At 36.3% G+C, this 24127-nt stretch overlaps 1 protein-coding gene across 1 annotated transcript in view; it reads right to left on the bottom strand.

Moving 5' to 3' along the window:
• Positions 1–24127, bottom strand: part of PRKN (parkin RBR E3 ubiquitin protein ligase) — a 543490-nt gene that overhangs the window by 403737 nt on the left and 115626 nt on the right. Inside the window, exon 4 of the mRNA XM_033011713.2 lies at positions 6945–7028. Coding sequence (XP_032867604.2) covers positions 6945–7028 — 84 coding nt within the window. The remainder of the gene's footprint in view (positions 1–6944; positions 7029–24127) is intronic.

Genomic DNA, 24127 nt, shown 5'->3' with positions numbered 1-24127 from the left:
CATTATATTTACTACTTTACTCTTGGTACTCTAACTGCTACAAAATTTATTTCTGTTCTCATTTGAAACCAAGGTGTGAGCTGATCAATGCAAGATGATGAAAAAAAATGAATCATATTTCATCTGAACAGTGATGTTTGAGAAGAAATCTCTGGATGCTTGAAAATAAAAAAATCATTTGGTAAGCCGCATATTTAAAGCATTCAAGCTGAATGCTATTCCCTTGGTTTCCTAGTCCAGCATATTCCAGATAAGCACAGACTCCCCATGGAACAGACTGGACATGAAGAGATTATGTAATACTGCTGTCCTCAACATTAAACCTAATGACAGTAAACATGAAGGAGAAGGAAAAATATTCATGCCAAGTGTTCAAAAATTTCAATAAAATAAATCTGCAAGACTCAAATCACACAGGAGCAATGTGGAAAAGTTATATAATGAAGAAATGTAACATGCTTCCAAATTGCAAACTCTTCACCCCCAGACACAGATGGGAAAAGTGAGGTTACTGTATAGTGGAATCTAACTGTTTAAAACCACATATAATAACCATGTATTAATCATTAAAAAGAGAAAACCGTAAAAATAACTGACCAAACTGGAAAATAAATCTTTGCTCTGGACACAGGAGACTGCTGTAGATCTTGATTAGAAATGTACACTGATGTTTAAGGAAACCCAGTACTTAGAGATGTATCTGTAATTTCAAAGATATTCTGTTGTTCCTTTTAGAAACACTGTAGTGAAACTTGACGTGTTTTAGAAACTGAAGAAGAGCTAAAAAAGCTATTTGGTTATGATGGACAGTTGATGCAGTCTTCATCTGGCATAAAAAAATTCAAGGTAACAGTAGCGGGACATATCGAAGTGGGATAGATGTGCATTTATATTTCCATTAAAATGGTTTTAATTTTTCCTTATTCACAATGGCTTAAACCATATCAGACCCATAATCCTGTTTAACGCTTCCATTATTGCTTCTGAGATTTCAGAGTCTACACCAAGTCTTTCTACACATCAAGTGAGAATCTCAAGAACACATGCAGAACATTAATACTTTTTTCGACAGGTTCCTAAAGTTCAAAATAATCTGCCCTAAATTTTGCCTTAGGGACATGGCAATTTCTTTCAGAAACTGATGCACATTCACTTTAGTGGGGGACTGATGTAGAGCTGATTCCTGTGAAATCACCACTTCAGTGGTTTACAGCCGTGTTAAAGTTCTGTCTCTGTCTACCTATGAAAAGAGACATATTATTTCTGTGGCTCTCAATGACTTTTTGAATAGCATGAGTTTATGAAGAAAACGTAATACCATTTTTACACACAGAAGTAGAAAAATGTCCTCCTCTTCACAATTCACTTAATTGGACAATAATCAGAAATGCTCTGTATGTATTTTAGAGAACTGCAGAAGTTCAAGCTTAAAGGACTCTTCTTCAGTAATATTTAATTTGAATAAGGAAGCGTATTTACTGACTGAAGAGTTTAGTATCAAATGTATCAGACTGCTTGTAAAGACAAACCTGAATCCACCAAAATCTTATCAGAAAAACCTTCCCTTCCAACCCTCCCCATTAAAAAAAAAAAATAGCTGCTATCCTGTTGAGGGTCTAGTATTTATTCATTTGAGGTACAGCATCTATAATTTTTGTTAAATTACATGTGACAGCTGTATTTATTGAGCAGAAAGTATATGTTCCAATTATTATTACACTGAAAACAAAACCCAAAGACAAGATAGCTTCAATAGCACTCACTCAAGCTTGCAATTGGTTAATAGCTTACTTCTGTCCATTTCCCTGAGTTACTGGAAATGATGATTTATAATGCTCTGAGAAAAGCAGCACTTTAATTTTAACTCTGTGGTATTGTATGTTCTAGGTAACAAATTCTAGTCACTGATACTGTATTTTGCAATTTTTTTTTTTTCTTTTTATCTTCTTGGAAAATTTACTGTGATCTCACTATCACGGTTTAGTCATTTATTTGGACAAAATTATACAAAACAGTTCCAAGATTATTTGAAAGTCTTACAAATATTAAAGAAATACTGGGGAAAAAAAAAAACAAACAAACAAAAAAAAAAAAAAACAAAAAACCTTTGAATCATTATTTCAGATACAGCACTGGATCACTTTTGAACTAAATAGGAGAGCTGGGTTCATAAAAAAGTTAATTTCTGTCATCTTAAAGAAAAATAGGAGCTTGTTCACCAGACTCCTTTCTTTAAACCTGGCAGTAATCTTTGTTCTTTGGTTACACAGCCCTTTGGGAATGTTTTTAATCAAAGAATACACTGCCTGACAGAAACAGAGTGCTAACTGTTTCCTCCTTAATGAGGATTGGTTATCTAGCTAAGTGACATTAAAAAAATCAGTTCAAGCTATTCACAGGTTGTAGTAAGGTAGATGTCAGTCTCTTTTTCCAAGAAGTGATAGGACAAGCAGAAACAGCCTAAAGTTGCCCCCAGTGAGGGTTAAGACTGGACATTAGGAAGAATTTCTTAACTGAAAGCATTGGAACAGTCTGCCCAGGGAAGTGGTGGAGTTGTCTTCCCCGGAAGTATTTAAAAGACCTGCAGATGTGGTGCTTAAGGACATAGTTTAGTGGTAGGCTTGGCAATGTTAGGTTTACAGTTGGACTCCATGATCTTAAAAGTCTTTTCCAACCTAAATGATTCTTGGGTTCTATGCTGTAACTACTATGCTCATGTGAAAGCAATATCTAGAATTTCAGAGAACCATGTCTGTGTCCACAGCCTTTGGGTTGCCTTTCTCACAGAATACAAAGAATTACAAGAAAAATAACTTGGAAAAAAAAAAAAGCAAATACATCTGAAACCCCAGAGCCTGAAGCACCGCTGGTGCATTCAATCATTTTTTTAGTGTGTCTACCTGCACAACTACATACAGTGCTTGTGGCTGAAAGTGTTTTAGGACAGTCACCAAAAGTTTAAAGTTTCCACCTCATCTAGGGAATGGTCCTGGTTTGAGAAACAGTTTTGAAGAATCCACTCTGATCCTCATTTAAAATGTGTCAATCAGCTAAAGTAAACTTTGCCATTTTCTGATTAATATACTTGATTTGTTATAAAAGTGAATTGAGTGTTCTACATTTGCAGTAGCATAAGCGTCCACACCACCTTCATCCTCTCAGAGCTGTAGAAGTTCAGAGTGAATGTATTATTTCTGATAAACTGCAATTAACGTGAAAAACAGCACCGAGTTCTGCTTTGGATACTCTGTGTATTTTGTTCACTGTTTCTCAAAACACCAGACTATTCATTTGTTTTTCATGAAGTAACCTAACATTATATATCTGAAAGAGACACTGCTTATTACTTTTAAAGATCCATATTCTCCGTTTAGACCCCATTTTCAACTGTGTTTGTAATCTTTTTTATTTCTGGCTAGAGCGTACAACTTCTCAAGAGCCTATTACCCAAGGGTATGGGGTAACAGCCTCTAACTGAAAAAGAACATGAAGAGAAACTGTGGGGAAGTTCCCCAGGCAGCACAGGGGACTAATATCCAATGTTTCAGGTTCTCTAATTTTTCAGTCAGCAATCAGTCATATTTTAAGATGTTACAATTACAACATTTATATTTCAACAGTTGCAACTTTTATATTTATTGCTCTTAATTATGGACAATAACAAATCACAAAATACTTACTTTGGGTTTCACTCAAAGCTCAGTAGTAGCTGGAATCACAAATAAAGCACATAGATTTTCATATGATCTGCTCTAAATTCAATTTAGTTTATGTCAAACAAACCTACAAAAATTAATCTGATACATTTCATATCTGTGAACTCATGTGTTATAATAACACATATTGAATGACAATGTATTTATCATTAAGATTTTAATTACATCTTTTGGCAATCATTTATAAGTTTTATTTAACTAAAATGAAATTTGATTTCTATTGCTTTCTAATATCATCAAATACTTTATTTTAATATTTCCACCTGAAAGAATTAAAGTCTAATTTCTGGAATAAGACTAATGTTATAACAAAATACATACAAATTAGTATTTTGGGAAAACACACACTGCCTGTTGTAGGTATGTTGCAAACTGGTGTTCATAAGAAGTGGAAAGTGATAAAAGACTATTAAAGCAAAACAGTTATGTCTTGGGGGAGGAATGATAGAATAAACTTTTTTTCTTTGCTTAAACATCATTATCTGCATTTTGTTGATTATTGACAACTAACAGTCTCAAAGCTTTTTCATTGCCCATCACTGTAAAGGAGCATGTACACTGTGGAGCTATTTAAGACAGACAAAATATAATTCCACAAACTCTGTCATGACATGCAAAAATGAATACTTAATCATAAAATGTGACTTAATCTCCCAAAGATTGTAATAGCCAAAAAAAAGCTTAGAGGTTTCAACCTATGAATTAGTTAAGGTTATTTTTTCCTCTTTTCCAAACAGTTAGACTGTTTTACAAGAGCAGGAAAAAGTGACAAATCCCTGGAGACACACCTGTATAATCTGTATTGTTTCCAACTCTGGGCAAGACACAGAATAAAAGGCTCTCTGATTTAAGCTTTTGGAGTAGAAGATTTCCCAGAAAGTAAAGATGTATTTTCACAGTGACTGAGGCTGAAAAAAACTCCACTCCAAAACACAACTAGGATGCCTTTCAGGGACTACAGGACCTCAACAAGTCACTAATTCAGAGATCTGCTGCAGGGCTATGTACTGGGTAGGTATATAAGTGAATTTGATTGTTTTTTAATGACCATTTTTCTTGACTAGCTTGATATTGCTGCCAATTCTTGCTCAAGATCATAAAAAGAAGGATTGTTGTTGCATCCAGTCTGGTTTAGTTCTAACACCATTGTATAGAGTGATTTGTATCTGGTAGAAAGGGAAAATGTTTCAAATTAGAAATAAAGGAATAGCACATTCTTCCAACAGCAGCCTCATGCCTGTAGTCCGGGTGGTCGCAAGGTGCATTTGCAATATGTCTGCCTAAATTAGGATGTCTCCTGACTTTTGTACAGTGATGCCTTACTGAAAGGTAACATTGATCTGCTAAATATGCAACTTGCCAGAGGCACTGACAGCAACTAGAATCATAGGACTTAGCTGACTAAGCATTGGTTGGTTGCCACAGCATTCATCAGTTAAGATTTTAGTCTTATGGTTGGTAATTTTTTTTGTTTGTTTGTTTTGGGTTTTGTTTTCTTTTTCTTTTTTTTTTTTTTTTTCTTTTGGGGGGGGTGTGTGGTTGATGGTTGTTTTTTTAAGGTTTTGGAGATTGTTTGTTTGGTTTTTTCTTGTTTCCCCTGAGCCCCAAAATCAGGATGGTGTGCTGTTCCATTTTCTGCCTCTTTTTTTTTTTTTTTTTTTAAATAATTGATTCAATGATGTGATGTGTTGTAGCTCAGGTGGCAGGGTTGCCAAAAGTCGCATTATTTCAGCACCTTTTTCACAGACAGATTGGATAACAAAAGCTATAAATTGGTAGCTGCAGCTCAGTCAGATATGTTCTGCGAGTCCCAAGAGGTGACAAGACCGAGAATCTAGATCACATGCTTTTGTACATGAGAGCTCAAGCAGTATACCTACCAATGAGACTCCTGACCTTGACAAAAGCAAGTTTTATCTTTTTTATTTTCCTGTATCATCTTTAAAGAAAGAAGGGAAAACAGGAAGGACTTCTCCCCAATGATGGTAGCAGCACATTGACAACAAACAGGGAGCGGAAGCCACAGTCAACTCTTACAACTACAGTAGTTCCTGAAGCATAAAAACAGGCAAACTACAGCCAATCTGCCCAGAGGCAAAGTGGTGCTTTCTTTTACACCAGAGTGCAGTACTGCTGAGAGAATAGTACATGAATTTCTAATACCTGCCACTTTCCAGAGAGTGGTTGTGCCACTACTACAAGGAACACACCAAGGAACAGAAGCCCAACAGCTGCGAAACATCAGTTTCTGCTGGCTGTGCATGGAGACAGCCATAAATCCTGTGCTGTTAAAACAAGTTTGGTGTCAAAAGTTAGATAAAATATTTCCTGACACCATCTGTGGCCAAGTAGGAGACACCTATGGAACCTCATGGACATACCACTTCACAACTGTCTTGCTAGGGAAGACAGAGACAACTGTACCAGAGCAGGTGATTGCCTCTGAAGAAAATCACTTATGTTGTCCCAATCTGCAAATCTTTAATGAATAGTATCCTTTCATATGTACAAAGTTTTGTGTTTGTCTTTAAAAACTATGTCCAGAATGAACACCTCAAATTAAGCTTTTTCCTGAGAAGGAAATACCTCTAAGACCTCTTTAGTATTAAATACCATTGAACAATATGTAACACATGAAAAGATGTAAGTACACATGAATAACGTTTTGAAAAAATCTTCATTAGGAATTTGAGATGTCTATACTGCTTCTTAGTCAGGCTTTTAATTGACATGATTTCAAGAAACACTTAAGTAAACAGCAGTGATGAACATGTGGGAGAACAGATTGTAAAGTAATCAAGTGAAGAATCTGCTTCTGTGGAAAAAAGCCTGAAAATCTGATATGAAAGATCTGATATGCAAGATTACATAGAAATTTGAAGATTTCAGGACACTGTTATATATACAATAATTATAAAATAAGCATTGTCATAAACATTTAAGAACTGCATTCTGTATTTAACCTATGCATACTTGAATATCTAAGAGTCCTACTTCAGTGAAAGAGATGACATAAAATCATTTCCTCCTTCGTTCCAAGCAGCAACTGACCAAATTACTCCCTTTTGCTAAACATCAGAAATATATGATCTGATGCTGAACAGCTCTTTTGAAGTATACCATACATGTCAATTTACATTAATTTCTACAATTCTAATATGGTTGGAAGTGCTACAAACAGTTACTCTTAAGTACCACAGTATTTGGAGAAACATGACAAAATCTTACCGCTATGTTTCCATTGCAGCTCTGGGACTGGCAAACACCTCTGATTCTGTTGGGAACTAGCACATCATCCCAGCAAGATGGACCCTTCAAAATAAAACCAAAGCATATAAAGGCTTTAATCTACTTAATAAGTAAACATATAAAAGTCAACTTTGCTGCCACTTTTCCTACCCCTATTTCTTTTAGGCTTTACCTAGACAGTTTTATCATGTTTACGCTGAAAAAGTCCAATCAGATTATATGGCTATATTCATCAGTAAAGTTCAGTCACTGACAGGTCATACAGCCCATCCATCCTGAGGTCAGTGTTGTGAACAAGAGTCAAACAGTAGATACATTTCCTCAGTTTAAGAAAGGGAACAACTTATTTATAATTAAAAACTTATTTATAATTAAAAAGCTCATCTTCTGGTTCAACACCGTCTACACCTTGGCCTGCAGCAGATTAAGGGGACAAAGGAAAAAAACAGAACAGTTGGAAGTAGAATATGCAGTTAGAAAGACTGGAGCATAACAAAGACTAGGTTAAGCAGCTTTTCTGTATTTTGTTAAGTATTAAATGGTTTTCACTTTACTGAAATCTGTTTTCATAGGCTGCTAATGTGAATTTTGATAATGTTTACTGTAAACAAATTAGACTTGTTGCCAGATAAAGCCTTTACTTAACTATAATACAACATACTGAAAATGTAAAGTGATAATTATTAGTAGATTCCTGGATATTTACATTAGTTTCAAGATTTGTCTCATTAATAAAAAAAACAAAACACATAAAAACCTGGAATAAAAATTGATAGAAAATCCTCAGCAAACTTTGCTATGAATTTTTTAATACAAACAGTTCATTTATGAGTGTACTACAAAACACCAAGTAAATTTAAAGATTACAAGTCAGCCTTATTAATATTTCACAACTGAAAATAGTGTGGTTAACAGGAAGATCTATTAAAGAAGAATATCTATATATGACATATATACAAACATTTATAAAAATCTTTCCCAGCACATAAGAAATTTAAATGACATTAGCACAACTCTCCGCTTTTAATATTAATCTCACCAATAAATATTTAATTTTTAAACAATAAAAATTATTCTGAGAAATAGATATGAAGCTTACAGACATAATAAAACGGTTTGGGTTGGAAGGGACCTTAAAGATCATCTATCTCCAACCCCCCTGCCACGGGCAGGGACCCCTTCCCCCAGCCCAGGTTGCTCCCAGCCCCGTCCAGCCTGGCCTGGAACCCTTCCAGGGAGGGGGCAGCCACAGCTGCTCTGGGCACCCTGGGCCAGCGTCTCACCACCCGCACAGGAAGAATTTCTTCCTTAGGTCTAATCTAACTCTTCCCTCTTTCAGTTCAAAACCACTACCCCTCATCCTACCACTACACCCCCTGACCAAGAGTCCCTCCCCACCTTTCCTGTAGCCCCCTTTGAGCACTGGAAGGCCACTATCAGGTCTCCCTGGAGCCTCCTCTTCTCCAGGCTGAACAACCCCAACTCTCTCAGCCTGTCCTCATAGGGGAGGTGCTCCAGCCCCCTGATCATCTTCATGTCCCAGATCCAGACCTGATTGAGCAGTTCTATGTCCTTATGATGCAGTCCCCAGACCTGAAAACAGCACTTCAGGTAGGGTCTCAAGAGAGCAGAGTAGAGGGGGAGAATCACCTCCCTTGACCTTCTAGCCACATTTCTCTTGACGCAGCCCAGGATACAGTTGGCTTTCTGGGCTGCAACTGCACATCGCTAGGTCATGTTGAGCTTGTCAACCAACACCCCCAAGTCCTTCTCCTCAGGGCTGCTCTCAATCCACTAATTCCCAGCCTGTATTTGTGTTTGGGACTGACACAACCCATGTACAGGACCTTGCACTTGGCCTTGTTGAACTTCATGAGATTTGCACAGGGCCACCTCTCAAGCCTGATGAGGTCCTTCTGGATGGCATCCCTTCCCTCCAGCCTGTTGGCTGCACCACACAGCTCGGTGTCATCAGCAAATTTGCTGAGGCAGCACTCAGTCCCACTGTCCATGTTGCCAGCAAAGATGTCAAACATCACCAGTTCCAACACTGACCACCAAGGAACAGCACTCATCACTGTATATATACATATGCAGAGCAGAAAAACAGCTAAGAAGATATCAGTAATTAAAATATTTGCTACTTGGATTACTCAGTGTTTGGGATAGTGTCACTACTCAGGAAAACATTACCCAGAAGGAAATTATGGCAGCCAAGAGGTTTAAATGCATCACTGAAATTAATGGTTACTTTAATCATAGTTGGGATTATGAAGTAATCCAGTACCACATCTAAATTCATCTCCTTTTAACTATGAGACATTTTTTCAGTGTAGTGCAGATACAGCTGAGATAGTAGTAGCATCTATAAAAGGATCCAACCTAAGTTAGTTCAAAGCTATCTGAAAAGTTGAGTAAAACAGGTTAGTCTGCGCTGAGCTCTGTTCTCTACTGTCACAGCTGAAGTGCTGGCATTCAAGACAAAAAGTGCTTGAACATGTGCAAGTTTCATTGCAGGCAGACACAGGGGTGACTACTGGTAGAGACTTTTTGGGAGAAAAAGAGTTGCAGTATAATGTAGTAAGTATAAAGTAATAATACTTGAACTTGTGAAAATAAACCAACACTAATTATTTAAAACATTTTAAAAAGGAAGTATGCCATCAACTGTTCCAGTGAATTTTGATCTCTTACAAAGCTTTAGCATTACATAAGTAAGTCTTGTACACTGTGTGATGTTCACATATTATAAAAAGATAGAGTAGAAGTGGAAGAGATGTCCTTAACATTCTTGAGATTTTTCAGGAAGAACAGCAGAGCCTTGTCTCTGAATTTGATCTTTGTCTCTTTCCTAAGTAATTATTAAAATGTGATTTACTTTGTTGATGGTTACTAAGCACCAAGGCAGCATTTTAGTGGAATAATCTACCACAGCTCCTAGATCTCATTCCTTAATGTAACAGCGATCTTAAAATCCATCATATATATATAAAATTTGGGTTTATTTTCACAATGCACATAACTTAATAAAACACATTGAATTCTATCAGATACTTCAACAGTAGATGAAATATGCATCCTAAAGTCCAGAGGGGCTTCTAGTGGGTATTTCCCAGGTTCCTCCATACTGAACCAACCTGTGTGTTCCCAAGGATGAACCAGATGTATACTTCATCCTCTCCAACTGTTTATTTTATATAGCAATCATCTATTGGACTTGTACACTTTCTGCTGCTGTTATACGTTAAAAGGACTCATTAACAGTTTTTCTGCTGTGTGTAAGTTATAATCTTTTGGTTTTTTGCTTGCCTAATTGCATTTTTATATTTCAGGTGCTGGAATAATGTGTTTGTTTTGGTTTGCTGTTTTTTTTTTGTTTGTTTTGTTTCCATTTCTCACTAGTCATTTTACTCATTTTCTGAAAGATGCATCCTTGATTCTCAACCTCCCTTTTGTTTTTGTTGGGGTTTTTTTTTGTTGTTTTTTTCCAACCCCACAATTTAGTCATTCTAGCTTCGGTTCAGTCCACCTTAAATCTCTGTGCACACAATCTTTGATTCTAGTATAATTTCCACATCTCCCTTCAAGATTTAACTATTCTTAGGTGATCTTTCTAGCTTTTTCTCAAAAATCCACCCTTAAATTTACATAGAGTCTCTTTTTAAAAACTAAACACAGCACTTGTGCCTTTCTCAGATTTTAGGAACTCGCTGAATGTAGATATATTACACTCATAGTAATAAAGACCTGTTCACTAACAATCATTATATACCAGGTCCTCTGCATTACCTTTTCTTGCAGATTCTTTGATCAATTGATCTGTAACACAACCTGACAGCATCTAAAAGTTTACTCTTGGGATCATGGTTTGACATGATACTTACCAAATTTACATGAAAGCAATTTAAATATCCTATTATAATTGTTTTTCCTACACTTTCAAGCTTTTGATTTTCCCCAGCATGTTAGACTCGCTATCATTGTCTGGACAAGTGGCTGTTAATGGGAGTCTTATATTTTTTTCTTTTTTTCAGGCCTAGAATTTCACTCTATAAAGATACTGTGTAACTCACTGACTTATTAAAGCCAAATAAGATGAACAAGTTAACATCTATCTCTCTTCCTTTGTATTAAAATTTGTTAGTATACATTTATTAGAACATTTATTTTACCAATTTAGAATAATTCAGTAGGGTTTTATATCTTTGGATAATCCTTACATAACTTACACTAAGGAAGCAGATACTAGAAAGAAAGGATGAGATATAAGCAGCAAGTGTTCCTTATAAAATTTAGGGTCAGGGAGAAGATAGGGACAGTGGGAAACAATCAAAAAAACAAAACCAATTAGAAAATCCCAAATGCACCCAGCAAAACCCACTCAAAACCCAAGAACAACCACATTTTTCCTGGTCCTGATAACTTCAATAGTAAGTCTTCCTGTTACTTCACCCCTGTGAATCTCGTATTAATCATGCAAAGTTAATGATGCTATGTCAGTATGCACACAAAAATAGTCACAATATTGCTACACACTAAGATAATTTAAAATAGTCTTGTACAAGCAGTTCCACAGGTATGTGTTATCAACTCTGGTACCAGTTATCTTGATTTCAAAAGAACAACGTATTTCAAGCTAAACCTTTTGGAGGAATTAATCCTTTAACTTCTCTGAAGTTACTTCAGGAAAAAACTTCAGGTATTCAGTAGTTTGCTGGTCTAAGTCCATAATCACAAAAATTTAAGACGACATAGTAACACTTAAGCAAGAAAGAAAACATTCATAGGACCATTTATAAGGTTGAGTGAGATTCTAGAAAAGCGTATATTTTAAAAGGATTTGAAACAGTGTCACTATGCGATTATGGCAGTCTTACAGTAGTTGAGAAATAAGCAGCTGATCTGCAAAATATAATCAGGAAAGTATCCATAAAGAAACCAGAACAGAAAGGGATTGATGAAATATCAACCACTGTTAGAATTCAACTCCTACCAGATCAGGTCCAAATATACTTAATATGGCAATATCTTTATTAATAGTAACAGCAATAGTATGAATTTTGTAGTTACTTTTTAAGAACTTATCTACCAGGCAGAGCTAGTGTGCTATATGGCATGGTGTAAACTTACAGTCCTCTCACTCTCTGCAGTAATTTCCCCATGACACTTCTCATGCACACAGGAGTACTTTTTTCATGAAGTGGCTCTGAAATAAGAATGTCATCTTCCACTTAAGGCATGATAAAAGCATATATACAGGGAACTAGTAGCACAGTCCCACACTATCAGCAACTATTCAGCTGTTCACTCACACTGTAGCTGAAAGCTTCCTATTTTTTCCCCCTCAAAAAAACCCTGCCCTATTCAATACTTCTTCACATTAGCTCTTATGATGGAGAGAAAACCCATAAGAAAGTAAGATGTATTTAACTCTTTTGGTAGAGCTGGGTCTGGGTAATGTTAAGTTAACCACATTTTCTTTGTTCTAGCAAGAGTTAGATCATGTTCTTAAAGGAAAAATTAATCCAGCAGGAAAAGTCCAAAATAGACTGACAGAGTATCTTAAGTTTGTGCTTATCTGTCAGTGATGATCAGGGGAAAAAATGTAACAGAAAATCAAACCCAACCAAACAAAAAACCCTACAAAATTCTATGCCTCACTTTTCAAATTTGTAGGAAGGGGAAAATCTCCTTTACCATGTCTATGCTTAGCATTCTTCAGGGTCATATTTTATTATTAATGATAATGCAATACACTTCTAAGATTTAGCATGCTTGAGAATTTCAGTTTTCCACCTTCCAAAAAAAAAAAAAAAAGCGGAAAAGACATTTGTCCTTGGAAAAACACTGCGTATTCAAAATGTTAATGTTTCTTTAGCGACAGGCCTACTAAATGTCATTGCTATAATTGCGTCAAAATAAAATTAGGAATTCTGGCAAGATAAACACTTTGAAATGCAATTTTTGTATCATTCTTTCTTGAGTCTAAGAAAAGCCTGTCAAACTGCAGGCTAGCCAATCACTTGTGGTGTTGTAACACTGCATGCTGTAGTGTTTGTAATTATTAGTTTGCATTAATCAAGAACACACTGTGAGCAGAACAAAGACTTCTGATTGCGAGATTAAAGCAACTGCCCCTCTTATACACAGCCAAATGGCTCACAGCAGAGAAAGCTATGCATTAAAATGTATGTATCAGAGAAAACTTCTGGTGACTAAATGGGAAAATGACAGAATAAATAAAGAAAGAACACTAGTATATCATTGCATAGAAAAAGTCATGTCAAATGCAGCTGAGCATTTCCCAAATAGCCAGGTATGGAAATTTTTATGCTTTGGGTATATGATAATTGCCAAACAGCATATTAAACTCGAACTGAACCTCTTATGCAGCATATAAAGGATCAGGAGGATTTGAGGTGCTTTTTTCAATGCATAAGGGAAATACTGGAAACTTTTGCACATTCCATCCATATATTGTACTGGTGCCCTGTACAGTGGACAGTACACCCTACTCAGTGTACTTTTCATCTAATAGCCAAGATCTGATTTTATACTGTACTGTAGAACCACAACTGAATTTTGGTCAATGACCACGTAAAAAAAAAAAAAAAAAATTCTGAGAACAGAAATATTATCTAGAGATCTCAGATGACAAATTATTCAACATGCAGTTGCTGAGAGAACTGTTGACCTGTGAAGTCAGGGGAAGGTCAGAAACAGAGGTCAGTAATAGGAACCAGTGATTCAAAGACTCTGAATCACTGAAAAGGCTTAAAAGTATCTCTATATTCAACGCTTTGTATTTTCCCCACTTTATACTCTCCCCCAGTGAACAACATGGAGCAGAATACCATTAAAACACATCTTTGTACCTGCTAATATCTACATAAGAAACACAAGTCATTAAAGTGTTCAGCAAATGACCCAACCAAGGGACAAGTAATAATGCAGAAGGATTTTTAAAATTATCTAAGAAATAATATCAGGTACTTGAAGGTTTAAAAATCAGCATACAAGTCACTGAAAAAGTGCTAAATCTAATGCAAACCATGCAAGCATTCAGACTTGTCTGCAAAATGATAGCTATTGAGCTGTCTGCATGAGAGTATTTGAAGAGCTAACCATTGTGTGGTGCCACCTCAGTATGGTTTTAGTATCTTGAGGCAGTAAGACAAAAAAGCTCCCCAAAATGCTGGGATTAACTAATAAGAATTGATTTCCTTTTTACTAGTCTGTAACACGGGTATCCACAACAAGCTACCACAATTCCCTGCTTTCAGTGCCAGTACAGACACCACTGTCCCCCAGCTGTAGTAGGAACCAAAATGTGTTCTGATGGTAAACATACACATGCAAACACAGTTTAACACAGGCAATGAATATTACATGAACAGAAATTGATCTCACCTACTGTCACAAACCTAACCCATATTAGCAGAGATTATGCAATCTTTTTGCTGTTGTTTATTCTACTCTTCTCAATGGAACTCTGAGTTCACTTTCACAACCCAAGAATTTCAGCCTACAAAAATAATGTTATAAGGGAACACACATTTTCCTACAACAGCATAGACATTTTTACTAAATAACGAGTTGCCTCCCTCAGCACCACCTGACTAAAGCTTGTCTGCCTCTATAAAATCTAGCACCTTTCAAGACTTTTATTCTTCTTATGCTACCTCTCTAGTATTTCAGAGCAAGTGACTTGCAAGATGATTATAGAGTCAGATCCTGCAGGCTCATGAATGTCTCCGAACAGATGGGTAAGGCTGGAAAAGGGTCAGCAGGTGACAAACCCCCAAGGAACTTGGCAAAGTCTAGAATCTGTGAAAAGGAAGAACAGGGCTTTTTCTTAGATAGACAAACTGGTATTAAGCCTGATGTTACTATTGGTAAACCAGTACATTCATACTTTTTCTCAGCATCCCTAACCGAGAACATAGTTTGCTCTTCATGTTCCACAGTGGTCCTTAGAACGACATTGCTGAATGATAAATTGTTATATCCATGCTATGATCAGAAGTAACACATTCAAATAAAAGCTTCCATCCTATTTTACTAGTGCAGTAATGGAGACAGAAAAATTAAGACTTTTAGATACACTGATCCACCTTTTAAGTTCTTAACAGGCTTCATTTAGGAGAGCAATCTGATCATCTTTTGAAGCACTTACTAAGAAAAAATCAGCTGTTATGTGAGTGATACTCAATTGGACTAATCAGAAAAGATTCATAGAGCATGTTTCTAATAGCAAGGAGATTGAAGATCTCATTTTAATTCAGAAGAAATATACCTATTATTTGAATCATAACATTCATGTAAAACTTCATAGTTATGTCAGCATTCTTTACCTTGAGAATTATGAATATAACTAGACTGTTTATTAAATAAGGCCCTTGTTAGATTTCTACTGAATGCTCAGATATCATCTAGACATTATTCTGTTCCTAAATAAAACTCTATGAACAGCAGTATCCAGTTTAGCAGAAGACACATTTCTCCAAATTCCCAAAGCAGAGCCTAACAGCATCCACCACTAGAGAGAGAAGATAACAGTAAAGTTAATAAAAGAGATTACTACTGATTTAGCCAGGAAGTTCTTGCTAGCCTTTTACAGATGTTCTATTTACAATACTTGAAAATTTATTGCATCAGATAATCTATTGGAGGTAAAACACTGCCAGATTAGCAGCCTTTATGACCAAAAACCTCTGCTTACCCATAAAACTTAGCCCAAAGGCAGAGGTAATTAAAGCTTGCCCACAATTTATACAGACCTGCAAAGGCCACTTCTAGCAGTAAGAGAACAAGTTTTCTTCCAAAACTATTTTTTTTTTGACATCCCTGGCAAGATGGATACCAACTGACTAGGATACAGATGATAGGATGCATGGATGCAAGAGGTAACCTGCAATTTATTTAATAACATATTGAAGTTGTTCTCTCCTACACCCCACATTTTAAAAATGTTATTGTGAATGATGTGAGTCTGCATGTCATATCAGATAGCAGTGAAAGTGTCCCCTACTGCACAATTCACTGCAGGTAAAACTAACTAATCTACAATAGACCGACTTGGACATGGAATCTCCCATACAGCAGGGAGCACAGTATAGAAGAGACTACTAAATTAGTCTTAGGGCTAGTTTTAAAGGAGCTTGTGGGAAAGGAATGGGAGGACTGGGATTAACTGCTTAGTCTACACACCACACTAAAGAATCCATCAGAAGAAATCTTTTGGTTATTATTGACTTTGGTCATTAGAGCAATCAATAAAGTACATGGATAGCTTTATTCATATGAGAAATAATACTGAAGCAGAGTTAATCAGATGCTTTAAGTCTTTGTGGGATTGAACCTACTGGTTTGATTTATAGTGGTATCTTAGAGATGAAATTTTCCTTTCAGAGTGCCCAGCCTAATTAGTAAATTGGCAGTTTTAATGTCAATAGTTATAACTCTTCCAAAATGAAGTAGCTGACAATTTGCTGAATGGCTTGCAGTTGTACAATTAAGACGACTTCCCATGTGCTAGTTATTTCAATTCAAAGATCGGACAGCCGCATTTCTAACTGGAACTGCAGGTAAGAATAGTAAAAAGTAATTTCCATCGTGTTATTTTATTGATCGTTACTTCTTCTTTCTTATCACAGGTATCTTTGTTTAAAAACCCTAAACAAATAAAACATGTTACTAAAATTATTTTAGTAAATTTTCGCCTTTCTTTTCTTTCATATTGTATTATAGGACATGGATTTGCAAGAGTAACCCCACTGATCAGCTACATAATGAAGGCTCATATGACACCCAAGATAAAGGTCTCTAGAGACACCTCTTCATCAGTAATATTTTACAATGTGCATTGTGTTGTCAGAACAAACAGCTTTTATATACTCTAAGCAAAAAACTAATTCATAACGTGATTTTGGATGGTTATTTCAGTGGGCCCTCCCCAACAAAAAGGGGCAAAAAGAGAATAAAAAGAATTCAAATACAACTGCAGCTGAGAAATTGAACCAAAAAAATCCTGCTGTTGCTTGACATTCCTCCTTGAGAGGAATGATATATATCTATGAAAGAAGTGGATGTAGAGTATCCTAAAACAACCAATCAAATGCCATTGAAATAATCTGTCAGACTAATGATTTCTAATCTATAAATGCAAAATATATTACTCTGTCTGGATGGCATTAAGTGGTTTTTCAAGATTGAAAGAACACAGAACTGGAAAAAATATCTGTAATTGTCTAAACATGCCACGTATCTATTGTGTCCATTGAAATTAGAGCATTCAAAAAAGTGATCCACAGTTAAAAGTGTTAACACCAGCAAATCCTATTAAGGTCAGTTGTTGCAGAAACTCCTAAATAAAGAAATAAACAATAAAAATATATATATTTTTTTTAGCACAATTAATCAACACTCCACCAACATACAAACAGCAGGTTCAAATGTCCTTGAGAGGAGAACAAACCGTCACCACACAAACTCCAGGGGTTTAACGGCAACCCAAAATGCTCAATCACTCACCTAAATAAAAAAAGGACTCTCAACCTCAAGCAACTTCTTCGAGCAGCGTCCCAACCCATAGGGACTGCAAGGAGTTTCCTTAGGCAGCATCCCAACCCAAGGGGAGAGTCCTTACCTGCAGCACGCTACTCTAGGAGGGACTAGCTCAAAATGGCTCCCCCAGGGGACTCCCTCTATATCCAAGCCGAATTGGACCTCTGGCCAATACCAGCCCCAATTGGCTGAGGACCCCAACCACCATAAAGCCCTGAGAACAAGGGCACAGAAAAGTTTCAACAGCCAGGAAGCCACACCTTCATCGGGCAGGTGCACAGAATAAAAATAATTTTAAAAAGGGGTCTCTGGTTTCAGTTGTTGTTACTACTGTGGTGACTTTTCAGGGATCTTCCAAAAGGGAAGCAGGCAGATCACCACAAGACCAAGGAGCTCACAGATGGGAGATATCAAAGTCTCAGACACATCCCTCTTCTAGGTCAAGCTGAGCACACCCCATCAAGAACAAGAACACTCACGTTTTTTTGAGTTATAACTCTCTACATTAAAAATATTAATCCATGTTTTAAGATCTTTTGGCTGAAGTCAGGAAGTGGAAGGGCTATTTTCAAAGTCTATCTAAAATACTGCTCATCTTTCTACCTTTTCCACCCCTAACTCACAATTACAAGCTGTAAACTGACTAAATTTGAATTAAAACTTAATTTGTAGTTCAGCTTTTCCTAAAGTGGCAGCTGCCTGCAGAACATGGATTTTGTCCCACAGGACTTCCCAGGCTGTAAGAAGCAGCCCCATGGCAGCCCTCCTTCCCAGGCAGAGCCAGGCCTGGGCCGCACAAGGCAGCCTCCCCCAGGGCCCCTACCACAACTCCGTGCAAGGGGGAAGGGGTTTGCACAAGTGAAAAATAAAAAAAAAAATAAAAAACGGTCATTAGTGTAAGGATAAACCATCCACAACCACACAAGGAGTCAATGCCTGCAAGCCAGGAGCTCCAGGGAAATGTCAGTCATTCAGAGGTGAAGCACCTTCAGGATCTGGTAGGAAATCCCCAGGTCTTTCCAGAACTGGGTGGTAGTGTTCAAATTCATTAAACATATTGGAAATTTAGTGTGAAAACATGCTGGTGATTCTGTAATTCACAATTAATGGCAATTAGACTGAACTTTTCCTTTCTTAAGGAGAATCTTTCAGAACAGGGTGGCTAGAAAATATATTTTCTGTGTGAAGGTGTTTTTTTATTCTCCTGTTACAACTATAATTTCATGTTGAACATGAAACAATTTAATCTAAAAGCTTTGTCCTACAGAAACATTTAAGCAAATTCATACATTCTAGGCAGCGAAAATCTGGCCAGTCCTGCAGTTTGAATGAATCATAACTTATGTCTGCTTGGGAAATATATGAACTAAATGAAATAGTGCACAAAACCACAAAATCTAAAATAAGCTAATATACAAGCCAAGGACTACAATTAGCATTTTTCTAATAATGCAAATTAGACACCTTGTAATTCAAATTAACTCAAGTTGTTGTTAAACAAAGGTAATAAACCAAAGATGTAAAATAAAAAAAAAAATAACCCTCATGAATATTCCACAGTAATAATTTAATTCAGACATGATAATTGTGTATCATATCATTCAATTTTAAATATTTTCCTTTGACAAGGATTTTAAAACAACTTTTGTCGGAGAGGTGAATCTAGAGCATTCCCATTAGGGACAATACCTAGAGAAGCCATCAGATCATTGACTCACCTTCATAAATCATCATTAGACAACACGTCCAGAGACAACAGTCAGATAAACTACACAGGCGGTGGTAGATCCATATGGAGAGTATAGTGCCCTTAGCTACATGTTTCTAGCATTCCCTTTCCCTCTCTGTGCTATCGACTGCCCTTATTTCCACTGTTTTTACTTTGTCCAAAGATTCTCCCATGCTCTGAGGATACTAGTTATATTCATGAAGGGGAAAAAAGTAGAAATCCATTCCACATTTTAACTAAGAATAAATTTCTCAACTAATCAACACAAAGGTCTAAAGCAAAAGGGCCACCAGCAAGAGACTAACTTCATAAGGTGTTCAAGTGATTTTTTTCAGTTACTGTAGTGGTATAAAACTGTAAAATCAAGATTACACACTACGGTATCTGAAGAAAATAGATTGCTATATAGTCAATTTTTGATTTTACACATAATCAGAAAGCCTGAAAGACAAAATCATATCAATTTCAGCAACAATATTCCTCTTTTTCAAAATGAAATGTAATAGGAAACCAAAGACTTTTTTTAAAAACAAACAACTAAAATTGCCATCTTCACTTTCCCCATCCTGAGTGCTACATTTGTTGGAAACTACATACCTACCACAGAATTCACAGGTAAATGTATCTTTATTTTAAGTATTCTGAAATACAGAAAACCCTTCATCAGGCAAATTAGATTTATTCAAGGTTATGTTTCAAGCAGTGTTTTTAGGTTTTGGTTTGTGTTTTCTTCTCTCCAAACATGATCCTGCTAATACACATCAAGAAATGTAAAAGATGATTCTTTAAACATTTCACAGAAGCACACAGCTAGTGTCTAACAATTAAGGCTGTGCCAGGCAGGTCAGTGAAATCTTTATGAAAGATTCCATCCGTCACACAGAACCCCTGGCTGGCAGTCAGACATCTGAGCATGCACATGTCAGTGAGAGCAGCTAGTATGACAGCCTGGGAAGAAATTAAGAAAAGCAGGAAAAGGGACCAAAATGCTGAAAAAAAAAAAAAAAAAAAAGAAAAAAAGGGCAGGAAATAAAGACAAGGGAGCATTTACCCCTGTGAAACAGAACTTCCTCTCTGGTGTTGTATGATTGACGGTACAGGACCTCTTTTCACAGCAGAAAAATCCCTCAGCTATGAATTGGTTTTGGATTATGGTACCTGAATTTTCCTCTGAATGCTAGATACAGACAGATTTGGGGTTTTTTGTTTAATTAATGCTTCTATGCTTCAAAAGATTTAGCATAGCAGCTACCTCCAGTAAATTCTATAGTTGTGACCTCTAGAAATCTGACATAAGAGTAAAGTTCAGGATCCTGTCTTTGCCATCAAGGTAGTTCATATAAAGGGAGGAGTTGATCCAAAACAATCACTGAATCATAGAATGGCTTAGAAGGGACCTTTTAAGGTCATCCAGTCCAACCCACCCGCAGTGAGCAGCGACATCTTCAGCTAGATCAGGTTGCTCAGAGCCCTGCCCAACCCGACTGTGAATGTTTCCAGGGACAGGGCATCTACCACTTCTCTGGGCAAACCGTTCCAGTGTTTCACCACCCTCGTCATGTCACAATGTCTTCCTTATGTCCAGTTTGAATCTACCTCCTTTTAGTTCAAAACCATTACTCCTTGTCCTATCACAACAGGCCCTACTAAAAAGTCTACCTCTATCTTTCTTATAAGCTCCCTTTAAGTATTGAATGGTCACAATAAGGTCTCCCCAGAGCCTTCTCTCCTCCAGGCTAAACCCTAACTCTCTCAGCCTTTCCTCATATGAAAGGTATTCTGTCCCTCTAATCATTTTTGTGGCATAACATGATTTAATAACACAGAAATACATTCCTATAATCTAATATCAAATTTGCAGAATTCTTCTTCTCCTAAAGCAATGCTTTAAATGCTGCAGTTCAGCCGTTTTTTCATCTCCATCTCTCTTTGTGCATGAATCTTGATTTATTTTCTACATACTGGAACAACTGGAAAATGCCTCAAGTCAATCTTTATGGTTTTCACTTAAATCACAGTAAAAGTGAACCAACTCAGGCTAAAGGGGCAGTTGAACCCAGCTCTCCCATTTTCTGACAGAAGCTCCTGAGGAGGCCCCTGCATAAAGGTAAGGGGCGCCCCTAGCACCTGAATTTTGTAACAACCTAATCTTGTTTGTGCATACAAGGTGATCTCTGTGAATGTCTTACTAGAGCAGGCTTTGAAGGAGATTAAATTGGAGAAATGCTTATTTCTTTATACTTACTCTGAATGGTTCATGTGATTCTAGGAGGTGATTTTCTTAAATAAGAGGACTTTTAGGAATATGCATTGAATTTCCCTTTGCTCCAGTGTTCTGAAAAGACAGACACCTGCAAGTTTTAAAAGACAACTGAGCAAGGCATTACTTAGACAACTCCACTCTGCATCCACCCTGCTTCAGACTCATCAGTGCTTTCCTAGATGTAGCTTTTGGTTTCCTTCCACATACCAGAGAGTATTTCACTCTACTATAAAATGGGCAAATCTGTAGTCACAGATGGTATGTCTGAAGTCACTTCACAAGCATTAGAATGTATAGAAATAGGTTACTTTAAAAGGTGACTGCTATCAAGATATTCTGAAATGCATAATTCAGGACAGATCATCTAGAAGCTATATAAAACATCATTTAATTTCATGGTAAACTTGAGATTTCCACTGAATTCTGAACAGGGCAAGTAAAAGATTTTAGTTTTGTAGACCTATTATCTGTATTTCATTTATGGAGTTTATGACTTGCATTCAAATTACTGAATCCATTTCAGGCTAAGACCACTTGTAAACTGAGTATGGTAACCATTTCTTAGCTTTAAAAAAAAAAGAGTAGACCCTCAGACATAAGATCAGGGTACTTCTACACTGGCTTGACAGTAAACGCAGACTAATCTGCATTACCACAGACTCTTATTACATTTTATTCTGAAGCCGGAGTTTCCTTTTATTGCAATCTCTTTTACTATTCGTTTCTATTGTCACAAGGAAAGACATATATTATGTATATGTTTGGCATTTTACAATGCAAAACTAACATTCTAACTACCACTATGATGTTGTTTTCCTTGCTTATGGCTCAATGTAAACCATGACAACAAATAAGACTGAGGTGATTAACTAGAATTAATATTATGACTAGTTCACAGTTCAGTGCCTATGACAGTGGCTTAATAATACTTTTTATTTATTTATCATCAGGCTTAGCTATAACAAATTTAGTTATAATGAAAAGGATCTAGAACTGACACTTTAATCAGAACGTAGATGTGCAGTATAGCACTTCCTCAAACACACACACTACCTCAAAAATTCAATTCTACACAACTCTTTACAAATGTGTTCACCATTCCAGGTTTTGCATATTTCTTCAAGACTCAGTTTCTGTATTAGGTAAAAGTTGTTATTTTATTTCAAGTTTTGGTGTGCTCTGGACTGAACAGACAGTACAACTGCAGAGCAACTAATAACCCAAAACTACAACTCTGGAAACAAGGTAATTATAATTTGAGGTAATGGCTTCTCTTCGCACAGATAAAACATACGCAATCCTATCACCTCTACAGAGTACAGACTGTAGACAAGAAAATGTAGTGGAGTACCTCCTCCTTGCAAAAACTGATACTACACATTGAATGCCTCTGAAAACCAAAAGGCTCAATTACACTGAATCCTTCCTGGAGGAGAAGAAAACCAAGTAATTAGTCACCTTCATCCAACCTCTTTACCTCTCTCAAGTTATGAGATGCTATACCTGTCTATACCTAGAAGTGAAGCTATAAAGAGTCACCAGCTGGAATTTTTTTTTTTTTTTTTTTTTTTTTTTATAAAAAGTTAAAAGACAATGTAATGTCCCTTCTCAGATTCATTAATTTGGAATGCCAGTAAGAGCCAAAAATCAGTAAAATGTTATAATATAACTACACAGAACTCTAACATAGACTAATGACTGCTATTTTACAGATCAGTGTTATGTTACTTTATTTTTAATTCATAACAATATCCCTCCATCAATTCCACTTGAACAATTTGTGAATTGTCAATACAAGGTCATAATTTTTCCTCTCATACAATTTCTAAAAGTTTGCATAGTGATAGAACACCAAACAAATATTCTTGAGCTACTGTGCATTTTGACAAAACACTGAGCTAAAAAAAAACATTAAAAGTTTAAACAAGATAAAATAATGTATTCATGCTCATGATTCTTGGGCTCTCACCTGCTACATTCTTCCAAACTCCCTCAGGTGGAAAAATACGTTCAAAAAGAAGTTTTTTTTCTCTAGAGCTTTGGTACTATCACCACATGACTACAGATATACACTTATACATGTTAATAATTCAAAAGCATTTAATTACACTGAAGATACCCATGCACTGCATTGGACAAACTCCCATCAGGTATAACTCCTTTGAGATAGTCACACAAGCACAAAACACAATCTTATTAAAACTGGAAAGAAAATTGCAGTTCCATTGTAATCAATTTACTGTATTATAGAAAGTGTTTGTAGTCCAGTATCTAATAGGAATAGCTCTGGACGGGGATTTGAAAAAAAACAGGCTTCAGTTCAGAGATCTCACTTGCCTACTGAGTGGCTGTGGGAATGATACTTTCTCTCTTTGCCCACCAGTTTCTAAATCCATAACATTGATTTATTTCAAATTTCCTTGGAGCTACTGAGAAGTCCTCATTTTTAAATTTAGCATAATTTTAACAATGTTAATAACATTGACATAAAAAATAAGAATTATTACAGAATTAAAAAAGTGGTCCTACAAGCGCTTGTTATAGAATCACATTTTCCACTGAAATCAGAAGGATTTCTTCTCTACTCAGATCTTAAAAAAATTA

Source organism: Tyto alba, unplaced genomic scaffold, assembly GCF_018691265.1.
Source record: "Tyto alba isolate M040663 unplaced genomic scaffold, T.alba_DEE_v4.0 Super-Scaffold_22, whole genome shotgun sequence".
NCBI lineage: Eukaryota > Metazoa > Chordata > Aves > Strigiformes > Tytonidae > Tyto > Tyto alba.
The sequence above is the reverse complement of the archived record's forward strand: the minus strand, read 5'-3'. Positions and strand labels throughout refer to the sequence as shown.